The 21134-nt window shown below is 28.6% G+C and overlaps 2 protein-coding genes across 2 annotated transcripts; one reads left to right on the top strand and one right to left on the bottom strand.

Annotated features, from left to right (window-relative positions):
- Positions 1 to 3782: 3782 nt before the first annotated feature.
- Positions 3783 to 10258, top strand: LOC113383645 (F-box only protein 28-like). Its single transcript, XM_026621896.1, has 6 exons — positions 3783 to 3866; positions 4278 to 4405; positions 5124 to 5244; positions 5748 to 5943; positions 6017 to 6150; positions 9845 to 10258. Exons 1-6 carry the CDS (start codon positions 3783 to 3785, stop codon positions 10226 to 10228), a joined length of 1047 nt encoding a protein of 348 aa, XP_026477681.1. The 3' UTR covers positions 10229 to 10258.
- An 8486-nt stretch (positions 10259 to 18744) lies between these two features.
- LOC113383644 (serine palmitoyltransferase small subunit A-like) lies at positions 18745 to 20910 on the bottom strand. The gene is made up of 2 exons (XM_026621895.1): positions 20724 to 20910; positions 18745 to 18869 (listed from the first exon to the last, which is right to left on the bottom strand). The coding sequence occupies exons 1-2, from the start codon at positions 20821 to 20823 to the stop codon at positions 18745 to 18747; spliced, it is 225 nt and encodes a 74-aa protein (XP_026477680.1). The 5' UTR covers positions 20824 to 20910.
- Between the last annotated feature and the right edge of the window lie 224 nt (positions 20911 to 21134).

The raw sequence follows: 21134 nt of genomic DNA, 5'->3' as shown, positions 1-21134 counted from the left end.
TAGGTTTATCTTACCCTCAAGTTCAAAAGTGAAAACAATTCGGGTTGCGCCATCACCCCCCGGGGGGATGACACCCCTTCTCAATTGTGTAATTACATTTTTTCAAAATAACGTCGGAAATCGATCGCAACCAGAATTGTTTTCACTTTTGAACTTGAGGGTAAGATGAACCTAATTCCAAATTTTCATTCAATTCGGAGCACAGTAAAAAAATTCAGACCTAAAACGCTCCGTTTACTGCACTATAATGGCGAGCTCAAGGAATGAACTGAACAAGAAGAAAACAAAAATGTTGACAGCAGTAATTCAGCGGAAAAACAAAAAGAACTTTGGATGGTGTTTGTAAAAAAAGTTGGTTACCATAACTTAAATAATGGACTTAGATAATTGAAAATGATCCGAATTTTGACAGGAACTCTAAAGTAAGGCGTGGTGTTAGAGATGCTCCATCCGTTTATGAAGAACTTTTAAGAGAACAATGCAAAAGAAAAAGTGAAACAACATTAGATGCTTTTGTCCCAAAACGGCAAATCACTGAAAACACGGAAGGCTAACTAAATATAATGGAATTAGAATGTTATCTGTTTTTTCAAGAATCTTTGTTTTGTTATTTATATTTTGTCTTTATTTTTGCAAGAAATAATAATGCGATATTAATTTGGGCTTTAAGAAATAAATGATTAGCTTTATTTTCAGTAAAAATAACATACATTTTAAATTTAATACCGAACCAATTTCCTAGCCGTCTTTTCCTAACCCCTTACTCTACTTTCATGGAACGTATACCCCGCGTTGAGCGGGGTATTCCTGTACATAGATATTCGTTTCATAATACAGCCAATACTTCCTGTATTGAGAACAAAATATTTAAAATACGAAATATATTTTCAACTAGTTGTAAGTAACATTTTGTCTTAAAGTAAGAATTAGAACATTAGAATTAGATAAAATGTTTAACTTTTTGTTTCGAAAACATGGATTCCTTTTTCATTTAAAATGATTTTTAATTGATATCTTTGAAACATACTTATATAATCACATACACATACATTTCATCAATCCATCCATTTCGAGTTTTAACAATGTATTTTATTAATTGTAATTATAGACATTAACTGTAATCAATAACTGCCTACAAAATATCACAAAACGTACAGATACTTCGGCATAGATACCAACTAGAATCGCTCGAGCACATTTCAAAATTCTAAGCTTTGATGTAACTCTTTATCTCAACCGCTTATCGCGGGCTTCTAATATTTTAGTATGTTATTTCAGGCTACGAAATCTATCGTTATACAAAATTTCATGAGAATTGTCATTTTTTTAGCTTTTAATTATGAAGAAACGTCCCAGGTGATTTTCACTAAAAACTAATCAACGCGTTTTCCAACCAATATTTTTCGCTTTTCAACAATTTTTCAATATTAACAGTTTTTGAATTTTTAAAATCGATTCTAGATTGTGGCCTGAAACGTGGACGAACATTTTTACACTTTTCTGCCATGGAATATCTTTCAAATTCTTGAAATGGGTCCAGCAGTAACGTCGACGAAAGGTCAAAAGTCGGCTCTCATACTCCTTCTTTCGGAATGACTTGGAACAATCTTTTGCGAAAACGTGAACTTCTTTTTTTCAATAACGTAAATATATCGCAGACATGCTTTTACAAAACAATTGGAATGCTTATAAGTGTTATAATTATTTACGTAATTATAAGTATTACAATTTTACAATTATGTATTAATAATAAATCAATAACCTAAAAACTAAACAGAGAAAAGCGCAGAAGTATTATATTTACGATGGAATGACAAAAAATTAAAAAGTGAACAAATAACTTATATTGAAGAGTACAAATATATCGCAAACAAAGAGGAACATAAAATATATTGAATATAAAATGAATATAAATTGTGAGAAAACTAAATTGCTAGGATTAAAATGTATTTATCAGATTCTACTTTGTTAACTCTAGTACATTTAATAATTATTTTGCTTTTTAATCAACTTCCCGAAGGAAAAGTTTATGTTTTCATCAAAAAATCCAAATCGCTAATTTTATGTTTTCTCGACGTTTCAAGCCATTCTGAATCGAATGAGACCAAAGTATGTGTGTGTGTGAACAGATTTTTTTGCCGTAAATCGACGTTATCTCAAAGACCGATTCAAACATTTAAAAGACATTCGATATATCTCAATGAGGACTATTGTTTGTCAGTTTTGCGCGACGATCGGCCAAGCCGTTTCTTTATAAATCGCAGAAAAGTGAAAAATTTTTCGTCTACGTTTTAGCCCGCTATTCTGAATCGATTTTGAAAATTCAAAAACCGTTCGAAAGATATTAGTTGGGAATGATACTAATTAGTTTTAGGTGAAAATCTACCGAGCCGTTTTCTTGTAATTAGACGATTTAAATGCCGTTTTTGAGGTACGGGGCAAAAAGTGCCAGAAATAGTAATTCAATTTTTGAGAGATCGTCCGATTTGAATGATTCAAAAAACATTTGATTGGTATTGACGAAATGAGAACTGAAATTTTTGGAAAGGCAGGCGCTTTCGTAGATACCATAAAAAAGTAAAAACTAGTTGGTATTGGTATTTTGCCTTAAGGCAAATTACATGAACTTCCCGATATGCGTAAATAATCGACCTAATCCATGATAGATAAATTAATTTATAAGTGGTTAAAAGTATTCGAAGTGGATTTATTACACATTATTGAAAATCGAACACGTCAACCCGGTCGGAGTATTTTTTAAAAGCAAATTTTCAAAAATCAATAATTTTTATAATTGAGCCAGTTTTGTAGGACTTTAATTCTACTCTTAATCTACCGAACTTACTGAAATATTACGGTCTTACGACAAGTAGTTTAATTCTAAAAATTCATCAAAGTTTGAGAAAATGAGTAGTTTTTTGAAGTTTGTTAAAATTAAACTAGTTGTGTATGGCATCGTGCCTTAAGGAAAATTGCTGGAACTTCCCGTACCGAAATATATTCGAGAAATATTAAATGTTTTCATATAGATTATTATAAATACTTTAATATTGTCTAATATTTATAAGAGTTATATAAACTGAAATACTGAATTTTAGCCAAAATTACAATTAAAATCGGAATTATTTTCGATATACAAAAAAACTTTTTTGAGAAAATAAAAATTTTGAAAAAAATTTTTTTTTCCAAAAGCAATTATTTTGTCAAAACAAGCAGAAAGTTTTTTGAATCATTCAAATCAGAAGCTTAGTTCTCTCAAAACGGAAACTGGTTCGCTTATAAAAATTAATGATTTTTGAAAATTTGCTTTCAGAAAATACTCCGATTTCACGTGTTCGTTCGTTTTCAATCATGTATAATAAATCCACTAGAAATTCTTTTAATCAGTCATAAATTAATTTATTTGTTATTATTAAGTCGATTATTTACACATATCGGGAAGTTCATGTAATTTCGGACTCCCTACTTGCCCTACACGCCGAGCAATAGTCAAGAAGAAGAAACTATTAATGGGTTGTTAACATCTGGCACCGCGATGACTTTATATGAAGTTGGCACTTCTGTAAGCCTAGTCTTTGACCTCTTTGTATTCTGCATATACTTCACGTATGTTGTCTATCATATAATAGTACATAAAAATAATTAAAACAAATATAAAAATTGTTTATTTTTTATGCTTCTCCTAGTAAATTCGAATCTGTTATAATTTCTTATTTACTTTTATAGCAAATATTTGTATTGATAATTGTTTTTGTTAGTGCAATTAACGATAAAATTACAGAATGAATATATTACAAAGCCCAGATATCGTCTTGGAACATATTCTAAGTTACCTTTCATTTGATGAGATATCTAAAATGAGACTGGTAAATATATATTTGTATATTTTTAATGATTATTATATACATACTAAACATAAATTATTACCTGATATAAGTTTTCACTGATTTTGATTTCAGAATTGAGTGGTAGTCATAAAGGGTCTTTTTTTATTATAAGAACAATTCAGTTTCTTTAAAATAATTTTCTCCAGTTGCATTCAAAATATTTGCCTAAGCTGTCTATATTTTTTTATTGCATTGACACCAATTACTTATGTGTAATATCCATGATTGACAATATATAGTTATGAAAATAACAGTAAACATTTGTTTGTCAAAATAAATGTGCAATGACGTGTTACAACCAATTCATATAAAATTTTTAACTATCATTTACAATTACATTAAAAATTTGTGTCATATATTGTAACTTTTTACCAATTTCAATTTCAACAGGTCTGTAAGTCTTTTAATAAGGCTGCACAACGGTTGTTAAATCGTGGATTTATAACAATGGAAAAGAAACATGCTGCTTTCTTAAAGAATGTGAAAGCAAGATTACCAAGGAGAGAATCCGAAAGAAGGTTCATATCCATAATTTTTATGGATCGAGATACATTAATGAATTTTTTCTTTCACTGGTTTATATATCAAACCGACATTTTACATGAAAACTAGCTAATGATTAGTTATTAAATTTTTTATGATAATAGTTTATGACAATTGGCCATTCTTGCAATTGGTATTTACTCTCAAATTCATTCATTTACCAATTGGTGATTCAGTCACTTTTATCGGTATATATAACACATGTAAATTATATTTTGTTCGATATACAAGAGAGAGATATTATGGATGATACATGTGTATATTCGAATCACTTGAAAACAACAAAATGATATTTTAAACATATTAGTCATATATTAAAATTGAAACAAATTTTTAGTTGAGCAGTAATTAGTAATTTTTAAACCATTGCATCTGATTTAAGTATGTTTCTGTGATGAATTGAATTTCAGAATGTTGATATCTTTTCAAAAATATATTGTTAATACTTACTTATGTTATAGAATTTAATTTAAAACAATTTTAATTAGATTTCAATTAACGATTGAGTTCTTAAATATATTTTAGCCAACAATCTCAAATTCAGATTTGGAAGTAGTAATTTTTCATTAATTAGTTAATTAATTTCATAATGCTTTGAAGTATATATATAGTTTTTGACTAGTGTTTTGCAGACTGTTATATTATACTCTCTTAATGTGTAAATTGTTAAAATTAATATAAATTGTTTTGTAGGTATCATCCCTTGTCGAGGCATTGTGATATATTGACCTCAATCGAAACAAGAATTTCAATGATGTCTATGACATACAGTAAATATATTGAACAGAACATATGCTGTTTTATACCTGGAAAGGTAACTATAATATAAATATTCAAATCATAATTGAATCAGGTGAAATGGTTTAAATGAACCAAATTAAATCAATTTGATCTGATTGGATTCAATTCATATTATTAACCTATTGCTTGTGAGTCTGACTAATTATGAGTTTGATGGATTTTATTTTACTTTCATTATCTCTTTTTACTATTTATTGTTTTTCAAAAAAAATATTTGAGTTCTAAAATGATGTTTGGCCTCAATTTTTTTTCAAAATCAAGATGACTGCCCAATGAAATTCTCTGTATGTCAAATATTGGTTAATATTTTCATGATATTGGTTTTTAATATTACAATCATGATTATTAATGACTAACTAAATTTTTTGCCATCTGCATTCATGATTATGTATATTTTTATAACAGTAGTTAGCAATAGTGTTCAATAAATCTGTCTGTGGGGTATCAGAAATATTACATTTTTCATTCTATTAATCAAATTATTTTTATATTTTTAATTTTATTTTTATTCCTAAGGTGATAGATGAAGTTCTTCGAGTTTTGAAAGTCTTAGAATTAACTAATAATCCACCCAGAGCTCATGAAATTTTACAAGAACTTCGGGATATATCATCTATGGCCATAGAACATTTTGATGAAAAAATATGCCCACTATTAAAAGCAACACAAACCAACAATGCTCCAAGGGAAAACACATTTGTATTAAATCGTTGTATGTATTCAAATGTAGTATGTTGTCCCTCGTCAGTATTTGTGTCATCTTTATTAAAGATTTATTTTTACAGCTTTACCTTCAACATCTCAAGAGGGTTATGAAACACAAGATTCTAATCCTTTCAAGAACGCATTTAATAAGAACCTTGTTGATAAAGTATTAACAGATGCTTTAACTAAGAAATTCATAGGATTATCAAATCAGGTAATTTTTTCAGCTTTTATGAATATCTAAATTATTTTTATGATTATACTATTTTTAACCAATTGAATCTATGTTCGTGATTTATGTGTACATTCGTATCTTGCTAATGTACTTAATTTTTTCCGGAGGGCAGTTTGTTATTTGAAAAGTTTGTTATGAAAAACGCATTTTTACATAAGAATGCAAGTTAATTAAATTTATTCTGAAATAAAATATATTATATGTGTAATTAAAACATTTTATAGAAAATATTCATCACTTATTCATGAAAAAAGTTTCTTATCACTTATGTTCAAAAGAGTGGACCAGCTTCTTTCTTGGCCTTTTTGCTCCTGAATTCTTAAAGAAATTGATGATAGTTGTTGAAAAGAAATCATCAGATTTTTTTTCTCATAATTTTTGATGTGAGAAAATACATTATGCAATAACAATTGATTAAGAGTGATTAAAGTGTCAGCTTTCTCTCCTACAAGTAGGCGAAATATGGACAAAATGGTATATATGGACCAAGTGAAACATTGGCCTTATTTAAAAAATGGCTAGTTTGTTAATTAAATTACGTTTCTGTGACTGTATAACATGAAGAAAACCATTATCACAATCTTGTTGGATATTAGGCATCATTCACTTCAAATTTGTATTGTGCCTTCAAAAGTCTATTTCGAGGGTCAATTTATCATGTTTTTTTGGTACCTTTGGTCAATTTGCAAATATTATTAAAATTGATAAACTTAAGTCAGTTTTAGTGATTTTGATCAAATTTATTGCAATAATCAGGTGTTTGATGGAATTTTGACGATTTATTCCCCTTTTGTTAACTTTTGAACGAAATTACATAATTCTATTTCGCCAGCATAATAGGATAGTTTATTCCAGTCAATGAAAAAAAAATCTAAACCTGTCAAAAGTGATTGACTTTTAACTTCTACTCTAACTACTTTTAATAACTGACCAAAGAATTCACTGGTAAAAAGAAGAACACTTCATTTATTACAAAACCAATGTCCTTGCGAGGACCAAATGATTAGTTTATAAACGGTCTTCTTAAAAATTAGAATCTCAGTATGTCTTTACCTTATGTCATGTTATCCATACTATATTATTATATATTATATGGGCCATATATTTTATATGGGTAAAATGGTTTTTGTATAAATGCATTTTTTATAAATAAATATGTTATTATAGTTCCAACTTAATTAAAAGACTATTTTACTGGTAGCCAATGAACTTAGGATGAATAAAAAAAATTGAGACTAATTATAATACCATTAAAAAACAACGCCATGTCATTTATTATCCGTACTTCCCTTATGTACTTTGTGGCGGAATCTAGGAACCAAAGTGTTATTTTTTTATTTCTCCTAATTGACGTCATTTGATCTTATTCTTTTTATGAAACGAAGTCTATGAGGAGTTCCACTAGTAAATCTGGTGTAATTCCACTATTCACTAAATCTCTGCATCATCTCCTAAGTCAAAACATCGTCTACTCCGGCGTCTTACTTAATGCAGTGTAAATATGCTCGAAAATAGCCGTGCAAAAATAACAATTGACTTCTCCGTGGCTTCGATTCAGCCAAACTTAGATTTTTGCTTTGAAACTGTGACAATACATTCATATTCCCTTCACTGTGGAACAAACTTACTAGTGATGCTATCGGTCTTTACCTTGTGAGGTTTATCTATTCTAAGCTTTTCAAGACTTACGGTTTTCTGTTGACGATTTTTATTGTTGGTAAAATTTCTATCTTTTATCTGATATAAAATCCTAAGAGTACACTGCTTTCTCTTGTATTGAGCGAAAGGCGCAAGCTGCTCTTAAATTGATATTGTTCCGACATAATCTTAATTGCATGAATTTTGAGTCTTGGGTTCAGCGGCCCAGATGTATATACCATATACATCATATATTCAGCACCGAAGTCACCACTGAAATGAGCAATCAGGGCCGGTCCTGCCTTGCATGCGATGCAAGAAATTTGGAAATTAAATTTATAATATATTATTTATATTTTTTATTATTCATATAAAAACTAGAATACTTGATGAATTATAATAAACAATCTAACTTAACTGGGGATACAGAGACACAAAAGGCATATTTATTTTGCAATGTGATATCAGTAGAAACAATTAACCAATTAATAACTGTGCAAATTAGTAAATAACAGCTCTGTTTGTTGCTTATTCTACTTATTCAATTTTTTCTTTGTTTGAAGTTACCGTGGAATCGAAAAAGAAATTATCTAGTGTTCAATCCCATAAGCGCAAACCTGCGAAAGATTAAATTAATTGTTGGGCATTATTGACGCAAAATTGCGAGCTGATTTAGTTGAAACAGAACTTGTTAAAAAATATAAACAAATTATAATCGGGATAATGACTAATCGGGATACTTTTGTTTTTGTTGCAAATGTTTCGATGAACTTTGAAAGACATGCGTGGTTAGGGATATGGAAATAGAACAAATATGAAAAATGAAAGCAAAATTTACTTTGGAACGAGAATCTTAAGGCTTTTTTTATACCTAGTGTTGTCCATATTCTAAAATTAATTGTAATTGTGAAGTTTACGACGCAATTTTGGATATTGTAAATAATGAAAAATTGAATTAACGTAAAATTTTAAAAATCCAACATGAAATACGAATGTTATGATTGAAAATGAAAAGCTAGTTTTTTTTAGTTTTCTTGGCATGATTTGCTCAATAGAATAAATAGCATAATAAATAAGTAAAATGTTTCAAAACCCAAATATTAATAATGCAATATGTTAAAAATAATTGAAAATTCAAAAATATTTGATTATAATCAACCCACAAATGGCCTAGATTTTCTAAATAAATTTAAAATCAATATATTTTATACGCGTGTACTAAATCCAGAATAATTAAAAATAAATTTTTAAAAAAATGTAATTTTTATATAATTTTAATAATAAACTGTTAAAACAGTTAAAATTAATAGGGGGGAGGGCGCTAAAAAAAAGTTGCATGCGGGCGCTAAGGACTCCAGGACCGGCCCTGTGAGCAATGATATCCTTCTGTTCTGCTCTGGATCTCCAACATTATTCATCAGTCGAGCACTATGAATTTGAATGTGAGTCAATATTTGACCTTTCATCAATGTTTCTTGTGATGACTGGTTTCAAAAATTTGATATCCATTTGATGAAACTCGATATGGATTTGCGTTGGTTATTTTTGTGCGACTATTGGTCGAACCGATCTTTTTTTTTACAATTATCCAATGAATGCAAAAATTTTCGTCAAAGTTTTAGCCAAAAATTCTGAATTAATTTTAAAAATTTAAAAACTGTTCGAAATATATCAGTTAAAATTAGTTTTATGATACATTGCATAGTGATATAATTCAGCGTCTAAACAAGCATTCTAATATATTAGAGGCATATGAAAAGTGTTTTATTTATAGAATTTAATTGAAGTGTGAAATACTAAAAAATGTACTCACACAATTTATAAGTTGGTAAGAGGTTCTAGGTCGACTAGTTACACTATTCGGAAATCACTATTTTCACTAATACTTTTTTTATCACACTGAGTATGAAAACATATCGCACTGGATATTATTTAGTCACATATTTTGAAATCATTATGAAATTGTTTTTTTTGCTGATACGTCAATTATAGAAGAAAATTGTGACTTTGAAATAATTAAATTATCTTGTTGTAGTTTAAAAAGATTAAGGAATTATATGCAACCCAAAACAAACGTTTGATTAAACAAAGCAGAACAATCAAGAGGCAAAGTAATGAAATTGGTGAACTGAGACGCAGAATAGATGACTGGGAAACTAAACATAAGGAAATTACAGCAAACGTTAATCAAATGAATAGTTATGAGCATTCTCAACCTATTTCACGGACTATCTCTACAAGTCAAGTTTTTGAAAGAGTAGCTCCTGTTATTTGTCACATGCTGGATAATGCTGTGAATAAGCTACCGGAACTCCCTAAAAAATGCAACATTAAGCCACGTATGGCCCAAATAACGTTGAAAAGGTACTCCAATGAAGTCAAGGAGGATGATCAAAAGAAAATGAAATTTTCTTATTGAATTATCTAAAGATATTCATCCCACCAAAATGTATTAGCAATACTGTGCGTAAAATTTCATAATAATATCTATCTCATATATTAGATTATCACAATAAGTTAAATATATTATTAGGTAGTTTTAATATAAATAATCTATGCTCTACAAATTATTCAATAAAACTACTTATCAACCTTCTCTGCCAAAAATATTTATTACTAATTACAAGCGATAATTAAATTATTGAGTATTAACATGACATTTACCTTTATAAATTCGAAAATAAATCACTGTGATATGATTTGGTCTGATTTTTATAAATTCAGGTCCATAACCTGATCCTTATGGTCCTCTAAATAGTATATAAGTAAATAAATTAGTGTACGTTTTTGTCTTATACATATTTTATATTGAAATATTTACATTCAATTAAATTTTGTATTGGTTTTAAGAAAAAATAAAAATATTAATAAGTATTAATGCGCAGTGTTTTATTTATATCAAATCTTCATAAACAAGATTTGATATTCAAAAGCTTAAACATAATTATAGTATTCTGAAGCATATATCTTATTATATAGAGCAAAATATTGAACTCTCCAGCAAAAGTATGTTAATGTTATCATTATCTTATTATATAAAATCTTCAAAATACTGAGGATTTGGTTCAATTATATACATTACGCATCACACAATTGTACATTATATTTCGCACTTAAAGCTAAGTTTAATTTAATGAAGTAAATTTTTTTTTCCACTGAACAAGATGGCATTTAAATAAAAATAAATACATCATATAACTAGCTGCAAGTGGAATTCTGTCTTAAGGCAATTAAGGCATCGTGCCTTAAGGCAAATTGCTGGAACTTCCCGTACCAAAAATTATTATTTTTTTAAAAACGATTAACATTTTTGAAAAAAATTTAATTTAAAAAAATAAGATTTTAGACAAACGATTAGACAAAAAGTTACTTTTTTTGAAAAAAATTTTTTTTAATTTTTTTTTTTAATTTTTTTTTTTTGGAAAAAAAATGTTTTCTTTATTTTGACATATTTTGAAAGATCTAAACTTTTTTTCAAAGCAATCGTACTGCTTTAACTGCATAAAGACGAAATATCAAACCGCGTAAGCGCCGCGTCGACGTCTAACGCGTAAACATTGGTACGGAACCCATAGAAATGTAAACCAAAATTATACTTATTGTTAAAATCTCTATAAAATATCTGATAATTTGATGTGCATAATTATGTCTAATGATCATTTTTGACCGCCAAATGGCATGATCGGTTCTTCACCTTATCAATTCTCTTAAAAACTGAGTTACCGTTTTCGGCACTTTTTGCCCCCTATCTTCGGAACGGCTAGACCTGACTTCGCCAAAAACTAATCAGCACGTCTCCTTATCAATACGAATCGAATGTTTTTTGAATTATTCAAATCGGTTGATCGGTGTTCCCGAAATCGTCGACGAAAATTTGTATCCGCACATACATACACACACACACACACACATACATCCATTTTTTCTAAGGTATGCCAAAATATTCAGAAACCTTTGAAACGTCGAGAAATGCAAAAATTTTCATTTTCGATTTTTTTGCGATTACTATAACTTGCCCTACGGGAAGTTAAAAATTTGAATAGTGTTTATTAGTAATATGGTAACACTCGTGATGCACACATTTATTAGTGTCAACCATTATTATATTTATACACATTTATATAATAATAAATTATATATTTAAAATAGCATTAAAATATGTTATAATATTTAAAAATAATAATGTAATTAAAGTCATACTTCAAATATAACATGATCAGTTTGTCATTTTAATTAGCACTTAGAAATGAACCTTCATTAGAGAAATGAAGTATTTGCTGATTAATAAATTCTATAAAATTCGTTCACACAGTGGATTATGTTTAACAACGCCCAAACAAATATTGTTTTCGCAACTTCATCCATCGTGTAATTGTGTTTGAAGAACTTCATGTAATTAAAATTAACATACATGCATTGACTGCTTGTATTTTTTTTAGTTTTTCGCGGGCGATATAATCTCATTCTTTGAACAGCTGTAATATCTGTCTTGCCTAAAAAATATTTTACATTTTAATAACTTCAAAGATTTATAGAAACTAGGAATAATATAGAAATCATTTCTAATCAATAAACTTACGTTTAGTACACGGCACAAATGTTTAATTTGTTTTATTATTTTTAAGAAACAGGGTAAAATATTCAACGTTGATGCCGGTACGCATACAACGACATATCTCTATTCAAATACACGACGACTAATCACAATCGACCCATATTGAAATGATTTCATTGAGAGCGAATGACGTACAGTTCGGGCGTAACGCAATTTCCGTTGCATTCTTACAGATTTACACCCTAGTGGCGCCTAAAGAAATTTTACTTCAAAAGAATTTTTTGTCATGATCTCTGAACTAAGTTAATTACTTACATTGCCGACGAGCGTTCTACAGTACGAAGGAAAACCTTCTACTTGGTCTTCTGATTAATTTGTTTTTCAAATTATCACTAGTTGTTTTTACACACACACACTCTCTGATTTCATATAAAAATGCAGCGATTGATAGTATGAATCCAAATATAAGAAGAGCGAAAGCACTACTAATATCACTCAAATTTATGTGTATTTCTTGTTTTTTATTTTCCTTCTCAGTTATGTCTTCGGTAGAGTTGGTCTGCAACGTGTTACGGACATGCGATTTCCATCTTTCAAAAAGACCAGACGATAGACATCGCGCGATGACTCTGTTAAAGTTTCTCTGAAATGGAAACCCTTTTACAAATAACATTTCTATAGGTAGCGATATTACGTTGTGCTTGGGTATGAAAATACGTTTCCTCAAATTTGTTGGAATGTAGGACAAATAGCTTCTGCTGATTAGAGATGTGATGTTTTTGTAATAAGCAACATATTGAAGAGATTGCAATGATTCCAATTCCTTGTAGTGCTTCATTATATACTTGGAAATAAAATCGTCCGAATCTCCATAAATATGCTTGATTGTATCAGTTCCTGCCATGATATGCCCTTCATCCACTATTTCAATTTCATCTTTTATTTGATATTTCTGCAAGGGATATGTGTATGTTCTGATAAGACCGCTTTGAAAAACTGCGTTCATGACAATGTTGAAAAACGACCATGTAATAAATATGATTCTCAGTCGAAAATATTTTGGTTGGACTGCCATACAATTCATTAAAGCAATTGACAATGCAACAAAACTTGCTCCAGTTTTAGTTTGATATATTTTCAAGTCTCGACTTCCTTTAGCCGCAATGAAGAAAAACATAGAAGTAGTAATAAATATAAAGAAGCATGATAATAACATAGTCGGATTGAGTATAGCAATAAAATTTTGCCAACCAGGTGCCAAACCTGCTAAAGGTAAAACCAACGCATATTGGTCTTGAAAATACTGAATCGAATAGTCGAACTCATCATGTAAAATCGATTTAGGAAATATTGCACCAATTCCAATATCAGCTTTTCGTTCCATTAAATACTGAAACAGACCGGTGAATGATTTATTCGGATAACATCTCCCCAATTTTCTGGTTTTGAAAAACTTCGGTAAATGAACTTGCAGTTGTAGTGCTCTTCCAATACTCTCATGAGCAGTATTTCATAACCATTCGTCAAAGGGATATCTGAATCATCTTCAATATAATAATTTCCAGGATGTATGATGAAAGGTGGCCATACCACTGTAATAACTTGAATTGGACAGCCGTTCATGTCATCTGGTACTTTACGGGGATACAAATTTATTTTCCGTGCGAATTTTCCATTGTTGCAAGTATCTAAATATGTAAAATCTGTCAGTTCAGTACCGCAACTACCATTGGCGTATGGAAACCAAGTTATTATTCTGAAACTGGTTCTGTTTGATTCGTCCGGTATCAAAATCAAGGCATTTATGATATTGTAATCCCACAATATACTCATAGCCATACTGGTCAGTTCTGAAATATATTCAGCAGTTTCCACTAAAAGAATAATAAACTTTGAATTAGGATTCCAAGTTGGCAGTTCCTTTAACAAAAATAAGTTGTCCATAAGATCGTCTACCGTATTTATTAAGAGGATGTATCCAGAAGCTCTGTCCAAATGTTCAACCCAATCGCTGTGATTCGTAACCGAATATTTTGTGGAAATAGTCCATTGCAAACGGGAATGGAGTTTTTCTAAAATTCTTCTATTCAAATCGACAGTTGTCGTAGCATCTGTTATATTTGGATTCACTGATACTGAATAGATAATAGTTCCATTTGGAAAATATCTTGAAGCAATGGCATATGTGCATGATGCCTGACTTTTGTGCAGTTCTCGCACCCCGATGAAGTCATCCAGCAAAGCGTACAGAAACGACAAATTCATTACTATTAAATAACTTTCTAATCGCATTTTTGAAAAATATTATTGCATTTCAATTGCCTCATTGTTTTAGATTCGTTTATAATTTGCTCTGTTCGACAAGATTTTTATATTTGTTTATTTTCCTTCTTATCAGGCGCAGTACTATAGCAGATCAATGCAGTTTTTTTTACTTTTGAGATCAAGTATTTTTATATAAATTTTATATAATTAGTATTATTAAAATTTATCGCATAACTCCCGAAGCAACTGATGCATCAAATCATTTGATACTTCAGGATAATTTGATATTTGTATTATTATTATTTTTTGTTTCAACAGCAATCAAAACTTCTTAGAATTACTTATCCTATAACCTGTTTCTGTTGAAATACCTAATGTTTCATTAGAGGCATTTACCCTTCTATTATATGTGTGGTAATTATATTAGAAATATATCTAATAGTTATGAGTATCAAAGGCGAATGCCTGTCTAAGCGATTTTCACTTGAGATTATATTTGAGATATATTATTTCCAATTTGATATCGTGCTGCCTGATATCGAGCTTGGCCGAGGTTGAGATTGAACCGGAGACTATGTTTTTTCTAGACGACTTTCCTACCGATAACTCTACGTTGTATATAGGAGATATTCGTATTAATTATTTTGTTTTCAAATGTTATTGAGATTAAGATCCAAAAGTTCGACTTTTGTCATAGTCTCAAAAGTTCACACTTCTATAATCCCACCCAATTGCACATTTAAATTTTGGTTTTATAACACATATCATAAAAAATAATAAAAAGTGATTAATGGTTGTTAATTAGTTAATTACAATAATAAATAAGGGAGGGGAGGCAAGTCATTAATTTTGTTGTACTCTCATACCATGACCTGTCTTCATGCAGACTACTATTTTATTATTTATTAACACATATCTGCACTTGGACAGCAAATTGCAAACAGTAATATTAAGTAGCTGATTGTGAATTTACCAATATTTTTTTTGGTATTTGGTGAAATTTGTCTTTCTTTAATATTGGCAGTACTTGACCATTGATTACAATCCATTTTCTATGCTGTTAAGATGAACCCTACCATCATTTATTTGAATTTTACCTGGTTTGTTTTAAAATCTGATTAAACTGATACCCAATATATTACTTCTTCAATAATCACGAACTTAGCCAATAATTTGGATCCAACTTTTTTGTGTGGTAATCCAGAATATTGATTTGAATTTTACCTGTTTTGGTTCACAATCTGATAATTTAAACTGACGCTAATTATTACTTCTTGAATAATCGGATGCTCTTAGGCAATGTTTAGAATCTAACTTGTTTGTGTGATTCATATACAAATCTTCTTTACAATTTACTTGTTTTAGATTTTAATCTGATTAATTTCCACACTTATGAATATTATTTCTTCTTGGATAATCGCATTGAGCCAGTGATTAGATTTCAACTTGTTTATGTTGATGATCAACAAATATTCATTTTGAAGATACCTGGTTTGGATTTTGGATTACAATCTGAATAATTTTCTTTTCTAATAAATTTAATAACTGACTATTGTTACTTTTTGAATAATCGGAATCACTTAGCAAGTGATCACGATTCAGCTTTTTGTGTTGCTAATTTACAAATGTTCATTCAAATTTTACCTGGTTTGGATTAAAATCTTGTTAATCCAACTTTTTTGTGTTGCTAATTTACAAATGTTCATTTGAATTTTACCTGGTTTGGATTAAAATCTTCTTAATCTAACTTTTTTAAGTTGCTAATTTACAAATGCCATTTGAATATTACCTGGTTTGGATTAAAATCTTGGTAATCCAACTTTTTTATGTTGCTAATTTACAAATGTTTTTTGAACGTTACATGGTTTTGGATTAATTGGATTTAATTAAAATGGGCACACTTAGTGATTAGGATCCAATTCATTGCGTGGTTACTTCACAAATATTCATTTAATATTTATCTGGTTTGGATTAGAATCTGGTTAACTTAAACCGAGAGGCTAGGCTTTATGTCCACTTTAATAATTTCATCTATGGCATTTATCTTACCAAGATCAATTGATAATTTAATTACAAAACGAGGTGATGTTTTTCCAGTGTATTGGCACACATTTATCACTATCTAAATTGAAAATCTGCAAGGCCAATTAATACATTGGCGATATTACCGATAACAAAATACATAATTACCAAACAAAAATGATGGTTAAAGGATAAATTTGCTCATATATTTTCTGTTATTCGCCGTAAACAAAGAGCAGAACAATTCAATTTGATTTGAAATGTATGCAATTTTATCTTGCATGTCATAACATCTCATATATCATTTTTATTACTTAATTATAACCGGGACTTTAACGTGACAAGTAACGCAATGTGATTACATTCGCCCTTAAAAGCTTTGCCAGGATAATGGTTTTTTTTTTTTTAAATTTCTGTAAAAAAGTTTGTTTTCAACAGAAAATAGAACTTGCTAATTTTATATTTACTCGGCGTTTCAAGTCATCCTGAATCTTTAAGATCAAAATTGAAAAAAATGTATATATGAATCATTTTCTTGATCTTTTATCGTCTTTTCTTAAAATTGGCTGTACCGATTTCAAAAATTTAAAAGCCATTTGATGTAAAGATCGAATACATATAGTTTTTAGTAAAGATCTGCGAGGCCGTTCTTACAAGAATTATTGTTGGGAAAAAATGTTTTGATGATTTTTATTGTAATAAGGTTTATGGTCTTTCAAGAATTAAAAAAAAATATTATGAGCCTAAAATAAGTAGTTTATTCTAAAAAATATCAAACTTTAGAACAATGAGCAACGATAATGTAATGTGAGCCAAAATGTGACCTTTTATCGACGATTTGCCAAAAACGGCTGAATCGATTTTGACTAAACTCCATAAGAACTAGAATGATAAGGTTTTCGCAATGATGTACGATTCAGCCAAAAATCTTAAGTTGATTTTGAAAATTCAAAATCCGTTCAAAAATATCCGTTGGCAAATAGTTCGTTCAAAAGATATCAGTTGAAAATAGTGCTGATTAATTTTTGGTAAATATCGCTAATTTTTAAAAGTATATTTTCTATGCTTTGTTCCAACAAACTTTGTGAAATTGTTTCAAAACATTTTCTAAAACCCAACTTTTTGTATTGCAAAGGGATGAAATTTTATTGCGTTTTCTATTGCTGGTTTGTTATGTAGCGCAATAAAACATCCTTCAGCAAAACGTCTTTTGAATTGTCCTTAATAAAATTAATTGCCCTGAATTTTTTTCCTTCAAAGTGAAAAATATTATTGCCTATATTTTGTTAATGTGTTGAGTATACTCAAAACTATGCTTTTGAGCTAAATTTAAATTTAAATAAAATAAATTAATGGTGCCTTATTTGTTAATCAATAATAATAACAAATAAAAAATTTCTATATACAAATATTAATATCAATTTAATAGTTATTTCTATGAAAGATTGAGTTGCGGAAGCACAGAATTCTGTATTTCAGAGGTATTTAAATACCTCTTATTCTTATAATTTTTATATAAATATTATAATATGAAATGAAAATTATATGAGCACTGTTTTATTTAAATTTGCAAAAATAAGAACAACTTATTCGTAATTATTAGCATAGATGTTGAACATTCAAGAACATATTCGTACAGCAATGCTTTACGATCGTTAAATAGAAGAAAACATTAATTTGTAATACAATTTTTATTAGTTGCAAAATGAAAGTAATAGCTATTTTGTTTTGTGTATTTGAAAAACTGTTTTTCATTCAATTGATTCAATAAGTACTTATCTGACTGATATTTTTCTATCTACACTTTTATAAAGTCATATACAAAAACAAAAACTAATTGTGTGCGAGAATTAACTATAACTGTTTTGAAATAACTTGTACTTTTAGGAAATTGTTATTCAAAAAAATCTATGCGAGTAAAAACATTTAATGTGTATAATTTTACTAATTTATTGTGAAATAACATGATACATTTTTATGTGCACATAACATTATATGAAATATATGGTTGTTTCATAGCAAGGTATGTATAATCTAAGTGTATAGGCCATTCTTAAATATTAAAAACGACCTAAAAATAATATATTAAATTATCAACTAGCAACAGGAATCAAATCAGCTAAGTCTGGTGCAAAATTGAACATCTTGGAACTCATCGGCACAAAAACATTATTATTGAAGTATGATAGAGCAGCAAACACAATCACGAAGAAGATATCTAAATGAGAAGCATTAAGGATAAATACATCAGGTAATATTCATGATAAAGCTGATTATTTCTTGACGTTTTAAAGATCTCAACATCATTAAAATGTTTTATGAAAAAACTTAATTATAAAAGTAAAAGATGAAAATATGGTAAAAATAATTGAAATCATAAAAGATATGAATGCATATATATATATATATATATATATATATATATATATATATATTATATATATGAAAAAAGACTAAAGCATTATCATTAAAAATAGTTATAGAAATATCAAATGTATATAAATTTGGAGTGACTATTCTTATTGAGTATACTAGTGAATACAATTTATGCAGAGATATTCATACTCCTTCGGAAGATTCAGAAGTAAATAAGAGCTTGATTTGTGAATTCAAGACAGAAGTTCAATTATAGGCAAAATTTTATTACAATTTAATGTGAGGAATCTAAAATGGTCATAAAATAGTGTTACAGGAAGCATAAAACAAACTTTTGAAAAATTCACAAGATGAAACAAACTTTTGAAAAATTCACAAGATGAAATCATAGGAGTTATTCATTTTTAGAATGAAATATAACCAGAAATTTATATATTTCACATGAAAGTTTGTTTTATTAGAACTATTTGGAATGTGCAAAGGTTTAAAAATTTATTATTTCTTATTTATTATTGATAACTGGCAATATATGTTGGTTGCAATATACTTTAGAAATGGTAATTATATAAAATTAAATGTGTTTTAAACATAATACATAAGAAATAACAAAAAAGATGATAATGAGTATGAAAAAGTAGAAAATTTTATATTAAAATTTGAATCTGAATCTTATGAGATTAATATATGAAGTTGTAAGATTTAATACAAATGTTAAATGATTATAAATAGTACTTTTCAGTTAATTATATTATAGAATATAATTAGTATGCTAGTAAAGTACTTTTATAATTATAGTTAAAAATACAAAATAGAAATTCAATCATATTGCTCTAAACATCAGATTACTTATCTGCAACAAAAATTATATGGAATTATTACATTTTAATATCTTAACACATTAATTGCCATGATAATATCAGTAAAATTCCTACATGGGCCATGGTACTTTTGTTCTCGACAAGCTATGTTAGTTTTATATGTCTGACACCTCCAAACAGGATTTATGTTTGAGGATACATTTTGTGGGGAATCATGTAACATTTTATTGTTAATGGTATATGTATACATATACATGCTATAGCATTTTATTGTTTGTAGTAAGCGAAGAAGTTATCAGGTTTTGTTTTTGATAGGCAGAGCTTTTGAAACATAATGCATATTGTTTGTGATTAACCAAACATTTGTGATTGACGAGGTCTTGTACCAAATTGTGTATGTCACACATGGCTCATGTAGAACTTCTTAGCGTCTGATACATTTGACTGACATAGCAATTAACGTGTTATAGTGAGGAATCCAAAATAAACATAAATAATAGTATAGCAAGTGAACTGAAAGCCGAAGCACAGGATCAGAAACATGGAAGCAAAAGTTCGGAAAGGAAAATACATGAAATAAAAAAAAAATGTGGAGGGGGAATAGTGGTAATGGGATAAAGAGTAAGGGAATCATTTATTTGTGGTGGCTCTCACACTATGGACCTGCCTTCGGGCAGACTACCATTTACTATTATTATAACAAGTATGAAACAAACTGTTTAATAATTTACAAGTTGAATTCTATATTGATACAATAGAATAAAATTTAACTGGTGGCACAATGCATATTTTTAGCACAATAGTTTTACTTCTATTTAATAGAACTTATTTTAAATAGTTAGTTAAAGTTACCAATGAAATTATTACAAAAAGGATACGAATACTGACTCTTTCCCATTTTTCGACCATGTATAGTTCTGTTACTAGCAAATATCTGAAATACCAGTACGAAATGAATTCTGTAATAGGCTCGAACATTTTTAATTATTTATTCTTGTTCTCGGAATATTTTAATACTGTATTTTTCTTTATGTTTAAGTATTTAATTGTATTTAATAAAATGATTAAATTTGTTGCACGCCCAATGTCAAAGTGACAGCTCGATGTGTCAGTTTTTAACATGTGCCAGAAAGTGAGGTTATGTTAATTTAAAAATTGTGTCCATGATGCATTGGATAAAATTCGATAAAATTCATGTTATTTGGATATTTTATTCAATTACCAAGTTATAAATTAAGTTAAATATTCTTATATTTGATAATCAATTCCATAACTTTCTTTTGTATTCA

The sequence above is a fragment of the Ctenocephalides felis genome, unplaced genomic scaffold, assembly GCF_003426905.1.
Source record: "Ctenocephalides felis isolate EL2017-DRISC unplaced genomic scaffold, ASM342690v1 CF-g0.4_SCAFFOLD_03570, whole genome shotgun sequence".
Taxonomy (NCBI): Eukaryota; Metazoa; Arthropoda; class Insecta; order Siphonaptera; family Pulicidae; genus Ctenocephalides; species Ctenocephalides felis.
The sequence above is the reverse complement of the archived record's forward strand: the minus strand, read 5'-3'. Positions and strand labels throughout refer to the sequence as shown.